Raw genomic sequence first — 20876 nt, forward strand, 5'->3', positions numbered from 1 at the left:
TTCGACGATTTTAGATTCCACTTTTCCTGGCGTGCTGTATTTCCTTGAATTATTTCTTAGCCACTCGAAGAAACTGGCTCTTATTGGCCACCGTTTTTCGAAGAATCTTATAGAAGCAATTGTTCAATCATTTCTTTGCTTTTTGTCTTTCACGATATCTTTGAAAAAAAAAAACTTCTTGCGTGTGCTCCGGTCGTTTGACTCGTTATAAGATCTAATAACTTGTACTGTTCAGTGAGAACCTACAGCTAGTAGATCCATAAAGTAGTCATCAAATATTGATGTTAAAAGGTTTCTCTTTCAATGTCAATATCTTTATCAACATTGTCTTTTCATGGTACACGAAAGGTGGTGTTATACTATTAAACATAAATGGTGTATAGTTGAATGCAATGCATCAAACGCAGATAACGAATTGCACTTTATCGTGTGGATTGTGTACAATAGAAATGTTGAAACTTCAACTGTTTGAACGTCGAAAATTTGAACTTTATTTTAAATTGTAAGAAGCTAAAGTGTGGCGGAAAAATTGCATCATTAGAAATCTGAAAAATTTGTAAAACTCTACACCAGAATCTAGTAAAAATACTTGGGTTCATCAAGAAGAATCTTGCAAAACGACGTATAGTGTAAATCTACCAATAAGATTAGATCATCTTCACATATCGGGGGTAGATTGAACACTCGTAATAAAATTGCTTCAAAGTGAAAATGTGGAAACTACAGACAAAAGGTAAACATATGATTAGAAACGAGTTCCTGAACAGTACTTACTCGAAGCTTTCGAATGTAAGCTGGATCATCATATCTACGGGGGTGGGAGAGAACTCACCGCTCGCTCTATCTAATAATGAACAGTGAGACTAATACAACATGTAGTTACCATCTTTTCTAAAATAACTAACTTTTGTATCCATCTGATGGTACCTTACCGTCAGGACAGGATATAGAATTTTCTACATAACCGACTGTAGGACAGAACAATTGACAAGGTTCTTCCATTATTAACTAGGTGACACCAAAAGTACTTTTTAAAAGCGCGCAATGATATACAATTTTTAAATGTATAAAATTTGTAATAGAGGAAAATTTATCAAATCTTCTATCGAGCAAATAAGTTAATGACACATTTCTCTATGCACCCATAGCTAAAGTTTTAGATCTTTATAATAAATTTTTCTTTCAGCGATCGAATTTCCTGTAATCTAGCCTCTGAAAGCTTTTGCGACATCGCTATATCGTGACGGTGGCTATAACAGAATGATCATCCAACAAAATGTGCAAAGCAATAATAGAGCGAAAGGTATGTACTAATTGGATGCAGCCTACTGATAGGAGTAAGGGGTTTAGATTGGAAGAATAACGGCGGATGCTGCTGGATACAACAGATCGGGTTATACAAAGGCGGCTCTTTTTAATTGGATAACGTCATATCGACGTTTTCGCACGCGTGTCCTAACTTTTTTCCCATCGATTTGTTCGGTTCGCCAGCGGCTACCTGTGCGACGCAACAGTCCCATAAAAAATCGAACGCCTGTGTGACGTGTCCTTTGTCGCGTTTCTTCTTCCTCGTGTCGATACGCAACCCATCGAATGTGCAAACTCGTTAGCGTTCATAGAGTTTTCTCATGGTGTTGTTGCGAATAAAAAAATACAACATCCCTTTATCGGTTGGGTTTCGCGGTCCAACGGGAGCACATATCAAAGAATGGGATTGTATTTTCAATTTTCAATCAGTCAGGGTTGCCATCACACCTTGAATATTTATGATATGAAAAAATGTCTTCCACCTTTGTCGTTTCAGGCGTCAACTCTTCGAATTATTCATAAGCAATTACGTATTTGAAGAAGCAGTTCCATGTTCCTCTTGGAGCTTTTGAGGTACAGTCACCAAGTAATTTACTAATGTAGAATCATCCCCTTCACCTTTTATCTCCACTCGTTCTTACCTTCAACCCCCGTTTCTTTCTCCTTTGCGATCTTCGTCCGAATGTTACTTTCATCCCTCGTCTCGGACTCTACGTTATCTATCCACTTGAAGCGAGCTATTACGCGATTGTATCTTAAATAAAATATCACCAGCATCCCGTCGCCAACCACTCAAAATAATAATTGTCTTCCCTCCGGTGTCGACTATCTTCAAACCCCTCGCGTCTCAACCCTCTTCAAATTCGTCTACCATCTTCACGCGTAGAATTCATCTGCTTTTAAAGCAGAGGATTTTATATAAATTTTCTCTTTAAACAAATGGTAAACAGAACGAAACCACCAACAAAAAAATTCTCTCATCATGGTTTCCATTATTTTTCCTTTATTTTTCCACAACGTCCAACGATAAACGAAGCAATATTAAAGCGCGAGTAATACGCACGATATTAGTAATTAATAACTGGCCGAGCTTTTCATTTTTCCGCAAAGTATTCAACCGAGTGGGGTGATTCAATTAAAATATATAAAGAGACCTCTGCGAACATCCAGGAAAGAGGAAACTCGTTTCTGCCCTACCTACTTTTTTTCTTCTTTTGTTCCCATCGAACCACCGCGACACAATATTGTACTTTTAATTATTTCGAACGCTGTGATCCTGTGAGCGTTATTAAGGCAATTGCAACAGGTACCGTGAGCAATTCTGAAACGAAGCCCGGGGAACCGCGCGAATATTGAGTGTAAAAGTTTCAGAAACTACGGATATTCGCTTTCCATTCAACCGTTCTCGGTAAAAGACTGAAACAAGATTTTCCCGTGCAACGATTATTGAATATGTATGGGTGATTTCGTTGAATCGCGTTCGTAACACCATACTAGTTTTATCAAACTATCCGTCCAACGTCTTTTCCATCTTTCTACACGATCGTATTTCCCGAAAAGAATCACGGAAAAGAGTAGAGAAACAAAGAGGAACGTGTTGCGCTTGATCGGCTGTCTATGGCAGGGGTGTATCGTTTCGAAGATAGTATAATTATTGCGCTAAAAGGCAGCGAGCATGCAACGCGTATGATAAAATCCTCCATAGATGGTGAACAGTACAAACACACGTCTACGTACACAGCCACGAAGCTTATTTACCTAGCCTCCCCGGTTCCACACCCCTGACACGAGGGAAACAGTTGTACGCTGCATAGCTACCTACGCTAATTAGAGCCACTCCGGCGGAATAATTAGAAATTAGACCGAACGGACTCCCGGCGAAGTAGGGAACGCCGACGGAGACACTCTTAATATATTCCTTTTATTTTTCCAGCGTACTCTATACCTTGTTTCACGGGATTGCACGCAACCAGTGACTACAGATCCAACAACACTAGACGTGCCTTTGTTTTCAAGGAGTTTTGAATTTGTGCCTTGAAAACGAACACCATCTGCACTATCCTAGCATGAAAATATGAAATACTTCGTACTGCAACGGTCTAATGCACGTTGATGGTAATAGCAGAGTGCTTCGAAATCAAAAACTACATATACCCCATTACTCATTGTTAGTGAGTGTCGCGAGCTCAGCCTTGCTATATTCCAGCAACAAGAGGAGCAGCAAGGAGAGGTTGATCCAACCCTTCTCTCAACACTAGATATTTCGCCACTAAAATCGGCGGAGTAGTCAGGGCCGCTGGCGTCAGGACTGGAGGCTCCGGGCGCTTTTGTACACGGCCCGAGAAGCCTATACCGGGTTGCGACCCCCGGTGTCAGCCACAGGGTAGGCCTCAATTTGGACCTCCTCCGAAGTTTTAGTCAGTAGGAATTTGACATTTCCCCGCCGCCCACTCCTAGGGGACGGCGGGGGTTTTATACAAGATTTCCCCACGTTAAAAAGGAAAAAAATATTTACAGCCACTGATTCGAGTAAAAGTAGTAAGCCGCGGCGGCGGAGGGGAAAGCCATGGCTGTGATCGGGCACCGTTGTCTATCGTAAAACAAAATGAAACCTCCTCAGTCTTAGACCGATCACCGAGGGGTGCGGATCTACTGGTTAAATATACATATACGTTCATTTTATTTTCCGCGTTTATTTAATTTGCTGTATTTAACTTCTTAACTTATTGAATAAACACATTAGAGATGAAAATGATGATTTTATTTCTGCTCTGTACCTCGCCTCACTATCCTGTTATTTATTATTTTACGCCCTTTTTGGAAACCTCAACGGGACCAGACTTTCCAAATGCTTCCTACTTTATCCACCATCCCTTTTACTTCTCGCATTCGTCACTTCCCTCCATTCCTTATACCCCTGCATCCCTGATATCTACGCATACCTAACATCCCTGCATCGCTTACATCTCTGTATTCTTTACATCACAGAACTCTTTGTATCCCAGCATCATTTACATCACTGCATCCCTTATATCTCTGCATCCTTTACACCTCTGCATTCCTTACATCTCTGCCTTCTCTTATATCGCCACATTTCCCAAATCTCTGCTTTCTTTATATTCCTCCATTCCTTTCATTTTTGCAGCCCTTACATCCCTGCATCCCTTACATTCTTGGATCACTTATATTCCTGCATTCCATACATCCCAGTACCTGCATGAGTTGGAACGTTTGCGGCTATAGGGCCTGCGATTTTCTACAAATTTAGTTCCTTTTTTTACCGCTAGAGGGCGCTGCTTCGACGTCGAATCAGCGCCCTCTGGAGGTGAAAAAAGGAAGTAAAGTTTGCAACCTTTTTGGCCCCCTGGCGGCAAAAATGTGAACTAAATATTCGACGTCGGATCAGCGCCCTCTGGTGGCGGAAAAGGGAACTAAACCTTGCAAAATTTTTGGCCCTCTGGCGGCAAAAATGCGAACTAAATATTCGACGTCGGATCAGCGCCCTCTGGCGGCGGAAAAAGGAAATAAACCTTGCAAAATTTTTGGCCCTCTGGTGGCAAAAATGCGAACTAAATTTTCGACGTCGAATCAGCGCCCTCTGGCGGTAAAAAAAGGATTTACATACTTACCTTTACTTACCTTTACTTACCTTTGTTTGAACCAATTTTTATAATATGTTATTATGTTTATAATATATTTATTATAAGGGTTGGAGAGATGTAATGGGTGTAGGAATACAAAGAATTCAGGGACATAAGGGGTATAGATATAAGGGTGAAGAAATAAATAACTGCGTATGGAGGCCTTGGTTCATAAAGAGAAATAGAAATATAAATGATTAGGAAGCGTGGGTCTTTGCCCATAAAAGAGGATAAAATAATTAATAACTGAAAAGGATGGGCTTTGCCCTTAAAAGAGGGATGAAATAGTAAATCACTGGAAAAAGTGTGGCGGGACCATCAGGAAGAATAAAGTAATAAATGAAAAGAGTGGTCGGCCAAGGCCCAGAAGGAGGATAAAATTATAAATTTCATTCCTCTTTGATGAGCTTATTTAATAAGCGAAATAAATAAATAAAGTAAATTATTTAGTTGATCTGGTAAGTTGATCTGCACCCTTCGGCGATCGCTACAAGACTGAGAAGGTCGCAGCTCGTTCTAGGTCAAACTTCTCATATTGAGAAGTAATTACTGTGTTTTGTTTTAAGTTTGATTTTCATGTATATTATATTTTTAATTTATTAAAGATCAAACAGTTAGTGTATGATGTATATATTAATAACTGAGAAAAGAAGTTAAGTACATTGATCAACTAAAATGATAGAAGAATTTAAGTGAACTAAATAAATAACTGTGGAAAGAAATTGCGGGCATTAAATAAATAACCCAGAAATGAAATTGGGTAAATTAAATAATAAGTCAACTGCATTTTTAAAATGATTTATTTACCAAGGTGTTTGAAGTGAATACAAGTTTGTCAAACAATTATAATAATAATTGTTCAGTCTTGTGCTGCTTTTGATTGATTTCTAAAAGCAGAAAAAAATAGTAAAGGTAGTGAAATTTGAGTTTTTCAGATGTCAGTTTGAGGTGGGGTAAAAGAGGGACTAGTAAAACAGGCACGACTATCATACCTGATGTACTTTCTGCATGCAGAACTCATCTCATCTGGGGATGTCTGGGACCCTCTAAATCATGACCCCTCGAAAACAAAGGAATGTCAAGTCTTTTGCATCTGTAGTCATTGACGCAACGAACAGCTGCCCGTTAAACTATAGCATGGAACGAGGAGAAGGCTTGGCGCGTCGAAAACGTCTGTAAGATTGGACAACGAGTCGGTTGTAATCTTGTTGGTTTCTCCTTTTAATGGATCGTTAATTAACGCTCCAGGGTAGCCAAGTCTTCCACTTAACTCGAACGGTACGTACGAGAATTGATTAAATATAAAACGAGACTTTGAATAAAAATAAAAATGCGAGAAAGAAGGTGAAAAAAGATATCCTTGTTCTATAATAATTTGATCTTATTAAAATAGAAAAAGCACGTCCGATCGGCGGATGCAGAATTGCTGGACGAGCAAGCACTTGGGCCTGTCAGTATCAGGGCGATGAGGAAGAAGCAGAAACCATCAATAACTAGCTGGGAGCCGGTGCTCGCTTAACTCCTAACGAAGGACGATTTCTAACGATCCCTCGGCAACGTCCAACTTCTGGACGTAATTAATTCCCCGGCTAACCCGGAATGCTATAATTAATTGCCGGTGGCTGATGAGGGGCAGAGAGAAGGGTGGCTGCAACAATATGTACCCGGTTCGATTAGAAGCACGGACCTCCGTGCAGTTATGCAATTAATTAAATTCAGTTTGTTATACGCGGACGATTGTTAATTACCGCCTAAAGTTCGAGAAACTGATGGTGGCTCCATCGAATTGAAGCCACAGTCTCGAAATGGCGACTCTTGCGTGTCTACCTGAATTGTCACCGTTCCGTCGAAAAACAAACCGATAATTATGGCTGAAAAGTATAAACTTGAACGAAGTTACTGTTTGTCGTTAGAAAAATCAAAGGCTCGGCTGTTGTGTCGAGCGACGAGAATTATAATTAAGGTGAAACGAATTCCCGATCCGTTTAACCCGCTTTATCTCTCGCTACCCGTTTGTTTCAAAATGTTCGACCGAGTTGCGGCTTAATTTATAAACCTGTTTCAATCACGAATCACAATACACTGAATCACAAAAGTATTTGTACTCTCCTCAATTATCGATTTTTCTTTAAAAGGAATATCAGCAAATTTGTATTAATATATGCATAGAATTTATTAATTAACCAAACGCGAACAAAGGCTTAGTTCTGTTATTATTGGAAATTGCCGATTGTTAGGAAACGAAGGTTCAGCAAGGGTGACGTTCCTAACAAGCGTAACAGCGATGTGTCGCGAGGGATTTCGCGAGGCACCAAAGTGGTCCTCTAACGATACGACCGTCTATTTATAAAATTTTATTTAGAGTGGCATAAACTTATGGATATACATAATACGAGAAACGGCGCGGTGTTCAGGGTAGGGGAGACGGTAGTGATCGGGGTATCTGGCGTTCACCACTCTCGAGGAGGCATTTAACGGACGCGCACGTGTTCGACCATATTGCATTTGTGTCGTTCGATAAATAGGTGGGTAAGCAACTCCAACAGAAACCCGTGTTAATTAACGTTGAGTTTCAGGACTGATTTACGTGGCGTCTAATTAGCGGGCCTGCCGACGACGTAGTAGGCATTTTGATTGGCCACTCCGCGAATAGAGCACGGACCGATTGGCCTTGCTTTCCTGTTCCGACAGTATCGATTGTTTTCGTTTCTTCTCCTGCCTCTACACAGGCCCCCATCTCTCTCTTCCTACCACCCAACCCTATATCCCTTCACGATGTTCTGCTCTTTTTGCGCTCCTACCGAACAACAAAGCGCGGCCTAGCTGCTGTAGCAGTTGTGCGTCCTCAAAGGGATTCCGTCGCAAGAAGAGTGTCGGCTCGAAAATAATGTATTACGGTCGTCTGCTCGCCCATTAAACCGTGCACTTTTTACGCTATTATTAAACTTTTATTTTCGGGCCCACCGCGCCGCACCACCCCATTGCCAATTGTTCTTCTTCTTTTACATACCACCGATCCATCCTCGTGTCGCGTACATTGCTGTGATTCATGTAACATCGTATAGGGGTTATTAAACGAGACCCTTAATTAATCCCTGACTTTCGACATATTCTTTTTTACCATAATAATTGCAGTGACTACAGATACAAAAAGACTGGAGATGTTTTTGTTCTCGAGAGGTCATGATTTCTGAGGGTACCAGCCACCCCCTCGGTGAGGCTAGATTTGCGCCTAGAGAGCACAGTCCGTATGACTGTGGTGCCTATAAATACAATAACTTGTATTTACTTCACGCGCTTTGATAAATAAATCAATTTAAAAAGGCAAATGAGTTATTATTTAATTTACCCGATTTCCTTTCAGAGCTATTTAGATAATTTACTTCACTTCTTTCGTAGATTCTTTATTTATGTAACATTCATAGGTTTTGCAGTTGACAAACAGAAATGATTTACAATTACAACAGCTTTTGTATAGAATAATACGATTAAATGGCAAGCGTTTATATACGTGTTGGATACATTTAAATTGTGTTAACAGTTGCGTTTATTGTAGGCACGAGGGATGCAATTGGAACTATGTTGGATTTCATTGTGTTTTATTAGAAGTATTTCAATCAAATCCGATTGCATGGATACAAATTGATTGTATACGTACGCTTGCCAATTTTTCGTTCAGAATTTTTCAAAAATTCTGAACAATTTCGAGTCACGAAATTTTCCCTTAATAGGAATTGTACAAAATTGTTTATGAAATATATGTACCGTTTATTAATATACAGGATATATTGCATTCGTCTGTTTAACGAATCGCAATTGTTTTACTTAATTATGTACCCGATACAAACACTAATTGAAAATTTATTACTTACTGATGATACTGCTGTCGGCAAGGCTGGAAACGTTTATTATCATTTTCAACATTGGAACAATTCGTAACAATAAAAATAACATGTTTATTCAGTTTATGAAAAACCTTCATTGTTTGTTTAATGAAAATATAATAGCTCGTTTATGTAACAGATATTAGTAGCAACTCAGTCGATAACTCACCCCCATAACTTCATCCCCAATCAATATTTTATTATGAACAGAATTTAGAAAGACTTTTAAGTTTGATAAAATTTATATTTTACGAAATAAATCAATTACATCAAATTATATCAAGATAGTCAATCCAACATACCATATCACCAATCACTACGATGCTATTTTGAAAGAGTAATCCTGACCCTGAAACATTTTCGGATGTTCGCGTAGGAGTATAAAAAGTCGCCAGCCAGTCGTCTGGATTGGCAAAACAACTTTTGCTGGAAAGTTTGCTGGCTGTTTCCGAAAACGCGGCCAATAAGTTTCCAAAAGAAGGAGCACGGAGAAGTTTGAAAAAGCTTGCTCATTAATCTCGCCGCGCTGGGCCGCGATCTCGCGAGATTCAATTTCTTAAATTGGACAGTAACGTTTCGCTTACCTCGAATCGATCCGTGTCTCTCTTGTTGTAGACCGCCGGAAGGAAGGAAGAAAGGAAGGAAGGAAGGAAGGAAGGAAGGAAGGAAGGAAGGAAGGAAGGAAGGAAGTAACTTCGTGAGTGAGAAAGGAATATCCTTGTAGAATGTGGGACATATACAGGTTGCATCACAATATGTGGCCGTAATTTATTTTTCTATCACGTATTATGGCACACCCTGTATATACTACCATCGAGTCACTACATTATGCAGAAGAAATATGTTTCAAAAACGAAAATGCATAACATTCTAAAAACTTGTGATTTTTATTTAATTAATAAACGTGTTTTGTATGTGTGTCCGTGTATTTTGTATTTTACAAGAGGCCGCGAAACCATTCAGAGATGTCCGGCTTCCGGTTTAAGAAGTCGAGATAAATCAAATAACAAAATTAACTAAACGCGCGAAGAAGATCGTGCTGATCCAACTGCGTGTACGCTCAACTGAGGACGATCCTCTGGAAACTGTCCACCACCACTGGATGCGAATGAACATTCCTTTTCTCGAATCATTTATCGAAAATGAGACGGCACCTTTGTTTGTTCGATACTCGGAGTCCTCTGTTTAACTACAATCTTCTTAACCCTTTCGTTACGGTTGAGCTAATCAAAAACTACTATCGCTATACAGAAAATGAGTTACGTGTTTGTACTTTGCCACGAATAAATTTTACGAATAGAAGAAAAAATTGCAAGCATTGAAAATTTAACACGGTCACTATAATGGCTTTTGGTACGTAAGGACGGGTTCGTAAATGGCCACTATATTTAAGTCCTTCATATCGAAAGGCTTGAAGAGAATTTGGAGGAAAAAAGGAACAGGATCGAATTTAATAATGCTACCTAATAACCTTTTCGCTGTGTGGTTGAAAAATGAAAATTAACACTTTGAAGACTAACTTAATTATTTACGATTAATTACAGAACAGACGTCACAGCGAAAGGGTTAAATTCATAGATTTTTAAATAATCCTTTTCAAGCATTATCGAACAGAATATTGAAGCGCATCCAGTGGTTGTGGTTCACAAAACCATCGCACCCATGATCGCCTAGGGACGTGCGAAGTCCCCAATTAATATCGCCGCTTTAATAGTAAATACATAACCATTTATATCACACAAACTTTTAACAATATACAAAATGTACCCTATGTACAAGATTAAATTACACGATCCAACACGCAGCGCGGCGCGGCGACCCTCTTCGTCCGATCTAGCTTGATCTCGGTCCGCTTGCGTCACGATTGCTCGCGCGAACACGCGTCAGGATCGAAGGGTCTTTCGATGAGCGGCGAACGAGCCAGATTAAAGAGAAATCGACGTGGGAATTTGAAATCATTTGGACGATCTCCCTTTTCGTCAGGCATCGTGTCTCCGATTCGCGATCAACTTTGCGTCGAAAATCGCCAGCATTCTCTCTTTCTCTCTATCTCACATTCTCTCTCTTGTTTCCGCTTGGAATACCTCGTAAGCGCGCGGCGGCGTTCTGACAGATAAAACTTTCGTTAAAGAACGAGACGGATAAACGAGTAACAATCAGTTGCACGGCACGGAGACGATGGTTCGCTTTATGGGATCGATAATTATTAGTAGATCGTTGATGAAGTAATTTAGATAAAGCAGTGAGATTGATAATTATTTCTTGCCTTTTTCTCGTTTGATTGTCAGGTGTACATCGATTGGTGTAAGATGATCATAAGACAAAAGATGAAATTATATTTTCAAAAGAAATTCAACGGAATACTCGATGCCATGAAACGAACCAAAAGAACCACCCCCGCATGATTTACACCCAAAACATGTGTCTTTAGTTTCGCATTGAGCTTCGAACGTGCCTGAGCCCGTGTCGTTTTCCCTGTTCGTTATCGTCGTCTTGTTCTCTGGCCAAACAACCAGTGTGTTCAACGGAAACGGAAATGGAAGCGTTTTTGTACAAGCTGGAAACGAGAAAGACTAGGGGGATGTTTGAATTTCGAACGACACCGGACTCGAGGCCAATTGTCGACAGTAGATACACATCGTAAACGTGTTCACAATTATTACATTCACGTAAATGTTTATTGCGGATGTCGAAACCCTGCCACTTAGAAAAAATCTATTGTTACACGCTTCATCCACGGCTGCGTAAAGTTTTCACCAGCGTATCCCTGGACGTACATCGGGCGTGCTCGTGTTCTCGTCGCACGACAGTTTCCCTTGGTTTCATCGAGAACGGGCCTTCGCGATTATGCATCGGGTCTTTATCCCGTTGGAAAAATAACGATCGTTCTCCGTTGTACAGCTCTCGTATCGCGAAGCACTTTAAACGAGAAATTTTAATCGTCAACCGTACGATCGCGACACGGATAAAATACTGATGGACCCATCGTTCATTGATTTCCCGGAAGTCCTGCACGCCTGGATTCTTCTTTCTCGTCGTACGCCAATCACGCTTGCTCTCGCGTCGAATTTGTCGATAATTAACATAGTGAACGCGGCTGATCGTTCAATTTCTAACGTGTCTAGTGTGGATCATGAAATTTCCATGGAAGATAAAGGGCTGTTCGGACGCGAAACGTTAACAAGAAAGATTCGAATGATAATTTCGCTGGTTCGACGATTTCACAGCGGTGTGACCTTTTTTTTTATTCGATGGCGAAAGAAAGAGACCTCGATTAACGATCGCGAGAACAAGAAACGGTTAATGAGTTTACGGAACCCCCGGAGACGAGAGAAGGGGGTCGGTGATTTTGAAAGAAAAATAATTTTCTAAGGGCTGAGTGAAGCTGACGCGGGCCATCGTTTCAATCGCCGAATTATCCGACCGGGTAGACGAAATTTTCTCGTCGCATACGTGACACGTTTTGGACCTGGTGTGTGCTCGAGGTATCCGCGTCAGGTTTAGACTCCCCATTTCGTGAATTCTTGCGATTCTGTCGTTTAACGTTTCCTTTTCTACCGAATGTAAATCACGTCCTCGAGATTCGATCGGTTCGCTGGACGTTCGATAGAAAATTCATTTCCAAGCTGTATAACGGAGAATTAACAAAAAAATTCTCTTAAGATAATACAAGTAAGTCAATGACGAATCGAATTTGCCATCGTTCCGCTTTCTTGATTCGCGATAATGTCTGTTACAGATCCAGTTGATTGAAAAAGTTGATTAGCTGTGTAGATGTACATGTTAGAGGAGGAAACGTTGTGCGTCGGAGAACGCGAGCGATAAAAAGAGTATCAGGTGTTTAGCATGCGATTAAACAGGATTACCAGATCGATCGAGCAGGGGATGAGCATCAAAGGATCGGACGAAGCCGAAGAAAACTGCCGTTCCACCGCTGGCGGCGACGATGCGACGCAGCCCGGACACGACTCGATTTTATCTTCGATTCTCCGTGATTGAGCAAAGATTATTGATTAAGGAGACCGTGGAGTCGCGTGCGCCCGATTGAACGAGCGATCAAACACGAGACAACTACTACGCCAGTTCGTTCTCGATCACGCTCGAGGAGGTTGGAGAAGTCAACGATCGACGACAGACGCACGCAGCACATTCTCACGCGTATACAATCCGTCGTGGAAAACACACATCCCAATTGAGTTTTTGTCTAACGACGATACACGTGATTTTCTGTCACAGGTAACGAAACTCGTTCACCATTTTCCTGATCCTCGTCCCACCTGGATGAATCCTCCGTTTGCACTCCTTAGCTACATTACTCTCGAGCAGGAGGATGCTGCTCTTATCCGACCATTTCCAAACGAACAGTACGTCGCGACAGTTTTCGGCGAACTCCATAGTCTAGGGAGAAACGAAAGACCGTCTGACGGTTAAGCGAAGGATTTCGTTGGTGATTGAACTCGAATGAAAGTTCAATCGCAGGTGTCCTGTGCCCAAGGAGACCAATCCTGATAGGTGGACGCCTGCAGGTGAGTTTGCTGTACCGCCAGTCCCGGATGCACGAGGCTCATCTGATGATGATGGTGATGGTGGTGGTGATGATGGTGGTACTGCTGATGACCCGGCGGAGGCGGCGAATAGGGATCCCCTCCTACGGCCACGTCCACCACGTCGACCTGTGACGGTACGACGGCGGGCGTCGGCTGTGGAGAGGCTTGTACCTTCTTCGGGCGACCGACCGGGTTGCCACCTCATTCGCGACTTCTTCGAGGCCGACCGACCTTACCTTTTCTCACCGGTGCACCACCGTTTCCGGCCGCCGCCGCGGCAGCTGCGGCCGCCACGCTCGACGACTTTATGATTTTGTGCCAATCCGTCTCGCATACCGGTGCCCCCGACAACAGATAATACCTAATTAGAAAGAAAAAAAAACACATTGTATTACTTTTAAAAAGAATCATAAATTCCACGAAATGTTAACGATCAATGTGTCAATAAATATTTGTAATCTATTCAAACGTATTTTTAATCTCACACTGTGTACATACACGCGAATTACTACCGTTAATCCATTTACGAGAACAAAAACTTTGTAGCCGTACTTCACGGAAACGAGGTTCCGTAATCAAGCAGAGTACAACGCGCACAGATATCCACGGAAATCGATGCTCATAAACAAGATTGCTTCATTACAGTCCGGAATAATTGTGTCCCTCCTCCTTTATTACAAAATCCCCAATTGCAATCCCCGCCAATTAAACACGACAACCCAGCGCGACACGCCTCTTTTCCAAACCTTTAATTGCCGCGTTTCCTCTTCGACTCCCGCGTATCTCTGTTACCAACGGAACCCCTCGAATTCCGTTCTTTCCCTAACCGATTCGACCGATTTCCCTCGATTCGTTTGCGAACCCCAAAGCAGCCAATCGTATTGACACCTAGTGCTTTCTCAAAAACTTGTTTAATCCTTTCGCTACAGAAAATGTATATTCAACCCAATGAAAGCAATTTTAATGGTAATCATGATCTTACCTATCGCCGGAAACCAGCTGACTACCACATTTGCTGCACGTGAAGCATTTCTGGTGAAACACTGATCCACCCGCCCTCATTACCAGTTCGCTGGCAGGTATCGCGTTGCCACAACCTGCGCAAGCACCACTGCTTCCGAACATCCTGTAACAATCATAAATAGCATCAATTAATTAACTGTAGTAATTATGCATGGATTCTATATCGAAAATTTCATTTGATCCGTTACAATTTGTTTAGAGCGAACAAATGGCAGAAGTAATTAGAGGTTTTTCTAATTACATAAATTGAGGATCACGCTTTATATGATACGATTGAACGGAAGTGTTTTAGAGCGAAACAAAACGTCAATAATTACAGAGTTCCTCTTTGTTCGTGGAAATGAATATTTCTACGTTCGTTAATGTTTCATTGAATCGTACGGGTAGATGGGTACACTAACGAGTCCTGAATTTATACCGAGTACATATTATCAATTCAATGATGTTCACTGAAAATTGATATTTCACGAAAACATAAGTATCGGATGCATATTACCCGCATTATAGAATCATCAACAAAGCAATTATCGTTCGATTGGTATGCGCGTTACAACTCGTTACGACTTATTTAATCAGATAATTAAAAACTGCATAAAGTGAAGTTAAATCATCGGTCTATGGGGTGGCCGTGAACGCGTTAGATTCTCGTCACTGTCACGATTCCTCGCCATCTTAGCCCTTTCATCGGTGCACGAGTTACGATCAATTATATCTTCTGTATTAATTGCGAACGAGAATAACAAGAGACGAGGCCGGAGGAGGGAAGGTTTATTAACCAGACGACCAGTGTAACTCGCGCCTCGTACTAACGACGTTTAGCCTGAAAGGAGGCGTGCTTGTTTTGAAGGGATCAAAAGCGCAACGAGCGCGACAACCTGCTGAAAACCGCAAAATTTGCGATGCAGCAAATTTCTACGTGTTCTCCTCTCTGCGTCTTCTATCCTTTTATTTTCATTTTCCCGCGACTAGAATCCGTTTAGAGAAGGGGACAGGTGTTCGAGCGAATTCGCGCGAAGACGTCGCGTACCGACAATTATATATGCGACGCCTTTATTATAATCGAGCCTGCCTGTCTGTCAGTCTTTTTGCTTGTTTTTCTCTCGTTTAAAGCAGCCGGAACGTCGACGCGTAATAAGGGTGAAAAGAAAGAAACGGTGCCGGTTGAATGTTGGATTCTGCACCCTACCCTCTATCGTTTGGCCTAACCTCATTTAGTTAGAAAGTGTTTGCGCGACGAGACGACCAACGCGAGATTTAATTGGAAACTCCCCGTGTCTATCGCCTGGTGGCTTCGCCTTCAAATCGGTAGGACAGTGTCATCCACTGAGCCCAGATTCGTCGTAATTGCTAGCCTTTCTCGTTTCAACCCTTCTACTGTTATAAATTCATACTTATTCCTCGGCGATAATGATGAAATTACAACGAATTCACTTTCAGGTTTTCAAGTATCTACCGTACCTTACCCTTTTTCCAGCAGACTAGGCAAAATCACGAGAGAAGATGAACAAAATGGAATCCAAGTCGTTCGAAAAAGAAGGATTAACGAAAGAGGAGACAGTTGGAAACTTCATCCGTCGCGAACGATCATTTATCCGGCTTTGTCGATCCGTTGTTACAGAATACATTGTAAGCGTTTGCGAGGCGCGAAACAGTCGTAACTCGGAATCGACGGAAGCATCGCTGGTCGCGCGTCGAATTCCAGAAAAGGTCTCTGTACGCGATGCTGGGAAAACGAAATAAAAACCATGGCCCGGCTTCGTGCTCGCCGCTATCTCGAGATACCGAATAATCGGCTTTATAAAATGTTCCGCGCTCAGCAAACCAAAGCTTTATACGTTCCTATAATCTTTAAATGCGAGCGCCACGAGCTCCCGTGACATTTCATCCTCGCCAGCAGCTTGCATCATTAAAATTCCACGCTTCTTTACAACCGCGGCTTTCTTGAACAGTTATTAATAGTTGCGCGATACGCGAGAAATTTAAACAATCTAGTAATTATCGAATGTTGCATTCATTTCCGAAGCTTAGGCTGTGAACTTGGGGGGTCTCGGCGTTTTTTCTTAAACGTCCTCACGGACATTTTTATTATAGTTTTAATTTAAGGATTTAGAAATCAAAATTGTAAGGTTTGCTGTGGAAGAATTCTCAAGGATGTAATGGAGAGTTATAAAAAGATATCGAGGATATCGAGGATATCGAGGATACACGTTTCCGGATTAGTGCGACAAGATGGCACGGTTCGAAAGACAGCTTTTTCGCTCGGTCTCCTCTCTCGATATCCTCGAAGATTAGTTAAAATGTATTCGCCACGGTGAAATTAATATCCATCCATTAGCATTATGCGCAGCCCCTATCTCCGGCCAATTTCCTGGAATGTTCACGTCAGGTGTTCGATTACGGCCGACGATCTTAACATTTTAGCCTTTCCCTTGACATTGCGGATCTCCAACGTGGACACATCAATACCGCGGCCTTGTATCGTCGTTAATGGCGGCTAATGTTTGCTGAATGTTACCAGCCGTATACCGATGCCTCGTAAAGTCCGCTGTTTATATCGCAATTAGCCGTGTAACGATACGTAGCCACATCGAATCGACCGCGACGCCTGCTTTCTTCGATCTCACGGGAATTTTCGACTGCATCCTACTTCGCATTACGTCCATCAATTGATTAACTTAACTGCTAATTAATTCGTTCCGTTTTCGTAATCTCTCGTTACGGAACATTGTCGGAAATCGAAGTTGGTACTACAAATTTTTGGTATTCCAATAGGAATGAAGCAAAATGAGAATTATAAATTCTAGCGTCAAACTTCCTCCTTTCCTTTTTTCTTTCAATAAGTATTGAAACATGACTGTAGGAAATCGTTCGCATCGTTGTAACAGTATTACATAAAATAGGTAGTAATTTGACAAACACGCTGATGAATTGAATTACCAGTGACCCCAAGAATCTATACACGTTTCAAACAAGGAGCTAGCGGTAGGGCCAATATATCCTGAATATTGTTGAAACAAACTTTTTCCCAACCACGAGCATAAAATGTCTGCCGAGGAAATTTTCTCCGGAATGTGAAAGGCCTCCCACATTTACATTCCACGGGTCCGTGTACGGCACGGCGCATACAACACACGATCGTTCCACCTTCACGCACCTACATTGTCCGTGACGAAAGGAATCGATCGACGTGTGTGTATGTGCGCAATTGAAATCACCATGGATTGCTCGATTTTCGATTCGTTCGGACCGGGCAATGATCCTCGTCGTCGCTTCGTTGCACCCATTAGATCCGCTTGCTGCTTCATCGATCGAGCGTGCTAATAAACACCACGTTTCCTTCAATGAAAGTTTCATTACGCTTCGTTTTTCATTACGTAAATAAAACTAGAGTTTCTGTCAAAAAAAAATACTCTCTAATTTACGTTCTTATGAACCTCCTTTTACATGGTTTGAAAGGATTGAAATATAGATCTCTTAATTGAAATTAGATTACACTATTATTAATCACACCTCGGAGTTATCTGTGCTCGAGTAACTGTTCGAAACGCAAGGTAAATTCCATCTGGATTCAACGAAACAACGTCCAACAATTTTCCATCTGTCGTTCGTAGAACACACGTGGCACTGCATCCAGGATCTCGTACTCGTTCGAGCGTAACCACTTGGACACAGATACCGCACCTGTATGCACATGCAGCTTGCATACCGCGATACTTTATCGGATACTCTTATATAGGACACAGTTACAGGTTGCTTCAGAAACTCTTGTCATCAAGAGAACTCGTACGATCATCAGTCCGTGGCTCGAAGCTCGCTGGCAAAACCTGTTGATTCTGCGACCAAAATTTCTCCACGTGGACGAATTAAATTCTAAATTCCAAGGATCTATATATCCAGCTTTACCAAGCGCCAGTGAAAACAGTCATTATTTTTAAATCAATCGGTACCCTTCCTGATTCGAAATCCGAATGAATCGCTTTCCATCAGTTTTAATCGCCCCTATTTTTTTCTCATCTTTGATCGCGTTGATTATCGAATTGAATTTTCATTAGTCACGGTCCGCGATCCTAACGAGCGCGTTCTTCCGCTCCAAATAAAAAGCTGTTTAATTCGCGAAGGATTTCACGCGAGTTCCTGTCGCGAGGCCTTGTAGAAAAAATTCGCGAGAAACAAGGTAGCTAACAGTGGTGATAAAAACAAAAGGGGGAATGAGAAAAGGAGGAAGCACGAGACTCGAGTGAAGCGTAGGAGAAAATTGTCTGCAATTTCTGACGGGTATCCGAAACGACGCGCATACACGCTTGTGTATATCGATACCAGATCGTCGAACGGGTCCGAAAGGTTGCCACGACGTGGCTCGGATTGGATTCGAGGTTTCTCGTTATTAATTTAATTACCGCTTGACAGTTCCATAATTAAATTGCTAATTTATCTGTCCACGATCTGGCTGATCGCGAACGAACCAGGCAGCTCGATGATTGCTCGCGGAATGACGTTTCAATTCTTCCTCCAATTTTCATCCTTCTTTCTTTCTCTCTTTTTTTCATTTTACCTCTCTCCTATTCTCAATACACCATTCTCTTTCGTTGTTTTTCTCCCTTCGGGCAAGTTATACCGCGGTTGTTTCTCCTTTGAAACGTTGCTAGCTCTTACGGTTATAAATACACGATTCCTTTTTAATAATGGAGAAACGGTGAGGAACGATTTTTGTTCCCGAAGAAGCATGATGCAGGGAAAGTCTGGTTAAACTTTCTCGGTTCGATAACGATGTTTCGATGATTTATACCGTGCTGAGAACGTACGAGCTGTTCGTTTTCTATATCACAGTAAAAAAACTTTGGATTTCTTGCTTACCGAACAATCTCTCGTGTACGATGGTTCTTTTCTTTTGGCTGAATTTTGTTCGAGCAAGTGGATATTATCACGAGTCACGACGGGAACTACTTAGCTTGAATATTTGTATTCTTTGTTTCTGCGAAGCTAGTTGAATTTATTAAAAAGAATACATCAACGCGGTAGATTTCACGAAGCACGCGGCTGTCAAAGTGTTAAGAATCGGTGAAACTTTCAAGGAATTAGCATACAGGAAGAATTCCATCCACCTAACTGTTCATTTCCTTGTACTGCTCTTATTACGCGATCAATCGCGGAGGAAATCGCGAATTTCGCCGAAAGGGATCATCCGATCATCGTACCGTGAACTTATTATCTTATAAGCGATCGTGTCGCGTCGAGTGTCTTGATTCGACAAATACTCACGCGAACGTTTCTCCTGTAACGGGTCCGGTAATTTCCGGGCACCGTTATAACGCCGTGCAAGAATCGCTGATCGGTACGACGAAATGCAATTAATTATATCGGGAGGCGGTAAACGGCCGAGAGGGAGAGGAAAGGAACGCGACTTATTAATTGAAAGACCTCCCTGCCCGGTTTTCGAGCCTCGGCCTTTCTCTCCGTTAACCTTTCTCGTTATGTTTCCAGCCACGTCCGAACGGCTTTGTAACAAGCTGCCGGTCGCTTCGATTCACTTGATTAATTGACAAATAACACGGCCACGGAAAGATAAAGTTGCCTTGCCTTCGATACTTTCGTGAAACGATGTTGCGGTTTGTAAACGTTCAATGCTGTTAATGCGCTTTACTAACATGGTCTTTTCATTAGCCAATACCTTTGGGCATCGATCCATTACAATTTTTCATTTGATCCAACGATTAATTAGCGTTCGTGATTAAAAGAAATTACTTGTAAAAGGTTGCGAAATTAATTGTCGCTAATTATAAATATATATATTTATCGTTAATCATCAATTGCGAACGTAACTTTATCAATTACCTTCTGCTAAGTAAGAAAAGGAGTACAAAATTGCATGTCCTTTTGAAAATTCATACGTCATCCAGATAGAAATGACATACAAGTGAAATTGTTTAATATATTCCTATGACGATTTGAAAGACGTCACAGGGGATCTGTTAACGAACAGACGGACAGATTGATTAATGGAAAATAAGTACAGAGAGAGAGAGAAAGATAGAAATTCAGTCGTCCCTTCAGGCTCGACCGCGTGTATCAAGGTTAAACACGGACTCTACACGAGCGAACGTTTAATAATTTTAATGAGCGAAGTTCAGCGCGCAGCTTGCTTAAGGAAGTAATTGGTGATTACAGCCGGCGGGTCGATCTTTAACGAGCAATCCGCGCTATTTCTAATTAGTTGATTTCACTAATAATAACGTGAAACGCCTGCCCCCTACCCTCTTTTGAAACTTCACCACCACCACCACCCTGCCAGTCTCGCATGCAATTCGTTTCGTGTCCCTCTGTTGAACCCCCTCTTCCTGCACACTTCTCGCGTCTTAATTATACGCGCGGTGTCAATCTTGCCGCGGTTAACGAGAATTGATGCCGAGAGGAACGACGGTTTGTCGTTGCATCGAGTCGCTAATTAATAGGACCGATTTACATACAATCCATCG

General features: G+C 41.7%; 2 protein-coding genes across 11 annotated transcripts in view; one reads left to right on the forward strand and one right to left on the reverse strand.

The window, feature by feature from the left end:
* Positions 1-20876, forward strand: part of LOC117605629 (uncharacterized) — a 152047-nt gene that overhangs the window by 121286 nt on the left and 9885 nt on the right. For 3 of the 9 annotated variants that reach the window (XR_013063392.1, XR_013063390.1, XR_013063394.1), the window contains 3 exons: positions 3242-3691; positions 5964-6227; positions 6343-8737. The exons of 1 other annotated variant lie outside the window; for it this stretch is intronic. The gene's annotated coding sequence lies outside the window, so the exon portion shown is untranslated. Of the gene's footprint in view, positions 1-562; positions 1304-1689; positions 1882-3241; positions 3692-5963; positions 6228-6342; positions 8738-9448; positions 9476-20876 lie in introns of those variants that run through there. 5 more of the 9 variants (XR_013063391.1, XR_013063398.1, XR_004581757.2 and 2 more) reach the window with 5 other exon arrangements.
* The window catches only part of LOC117605627 (uncharacterized), a 178462-nt gene continuing 167092 nt past the window's right edge, over positions 9507-20876 (reverse strand). For both annotated transcript variants that reach the window (XM_034327158.2, XM_076692061.1), the window contains 2 exons: positions 14363-14506; positions 9507-13741 (listed from right to left, as the gene is read on the reverse strand). In XM_034327158.2, coding sequence (XP_034183049.1) covers positions 13582-13741; positions 14363-14506 — 304 coding nt within the window. In that variant the 3' untranslated portion in view covers positions 9507-13581. The remainder of the gene's footprint in view (positions 13742-14362; positions 14507-20876) is intronic.

The sequence above is a fragment of the Osmia lignaria genome, chromosome 14 (assembly GCF_051020975.1).
Source record: "Osmia lignaria lignaria isolate PbOS001 chromosome 14, iyOsmLign1, whole genome shotgun sequence".
Taxonomy (NCBI): Eukaryota; Metazoa; Arthropoda; class Insecta; order Hymenoptera; family Megachilidae; genus Osmia; species Osmia lignaria.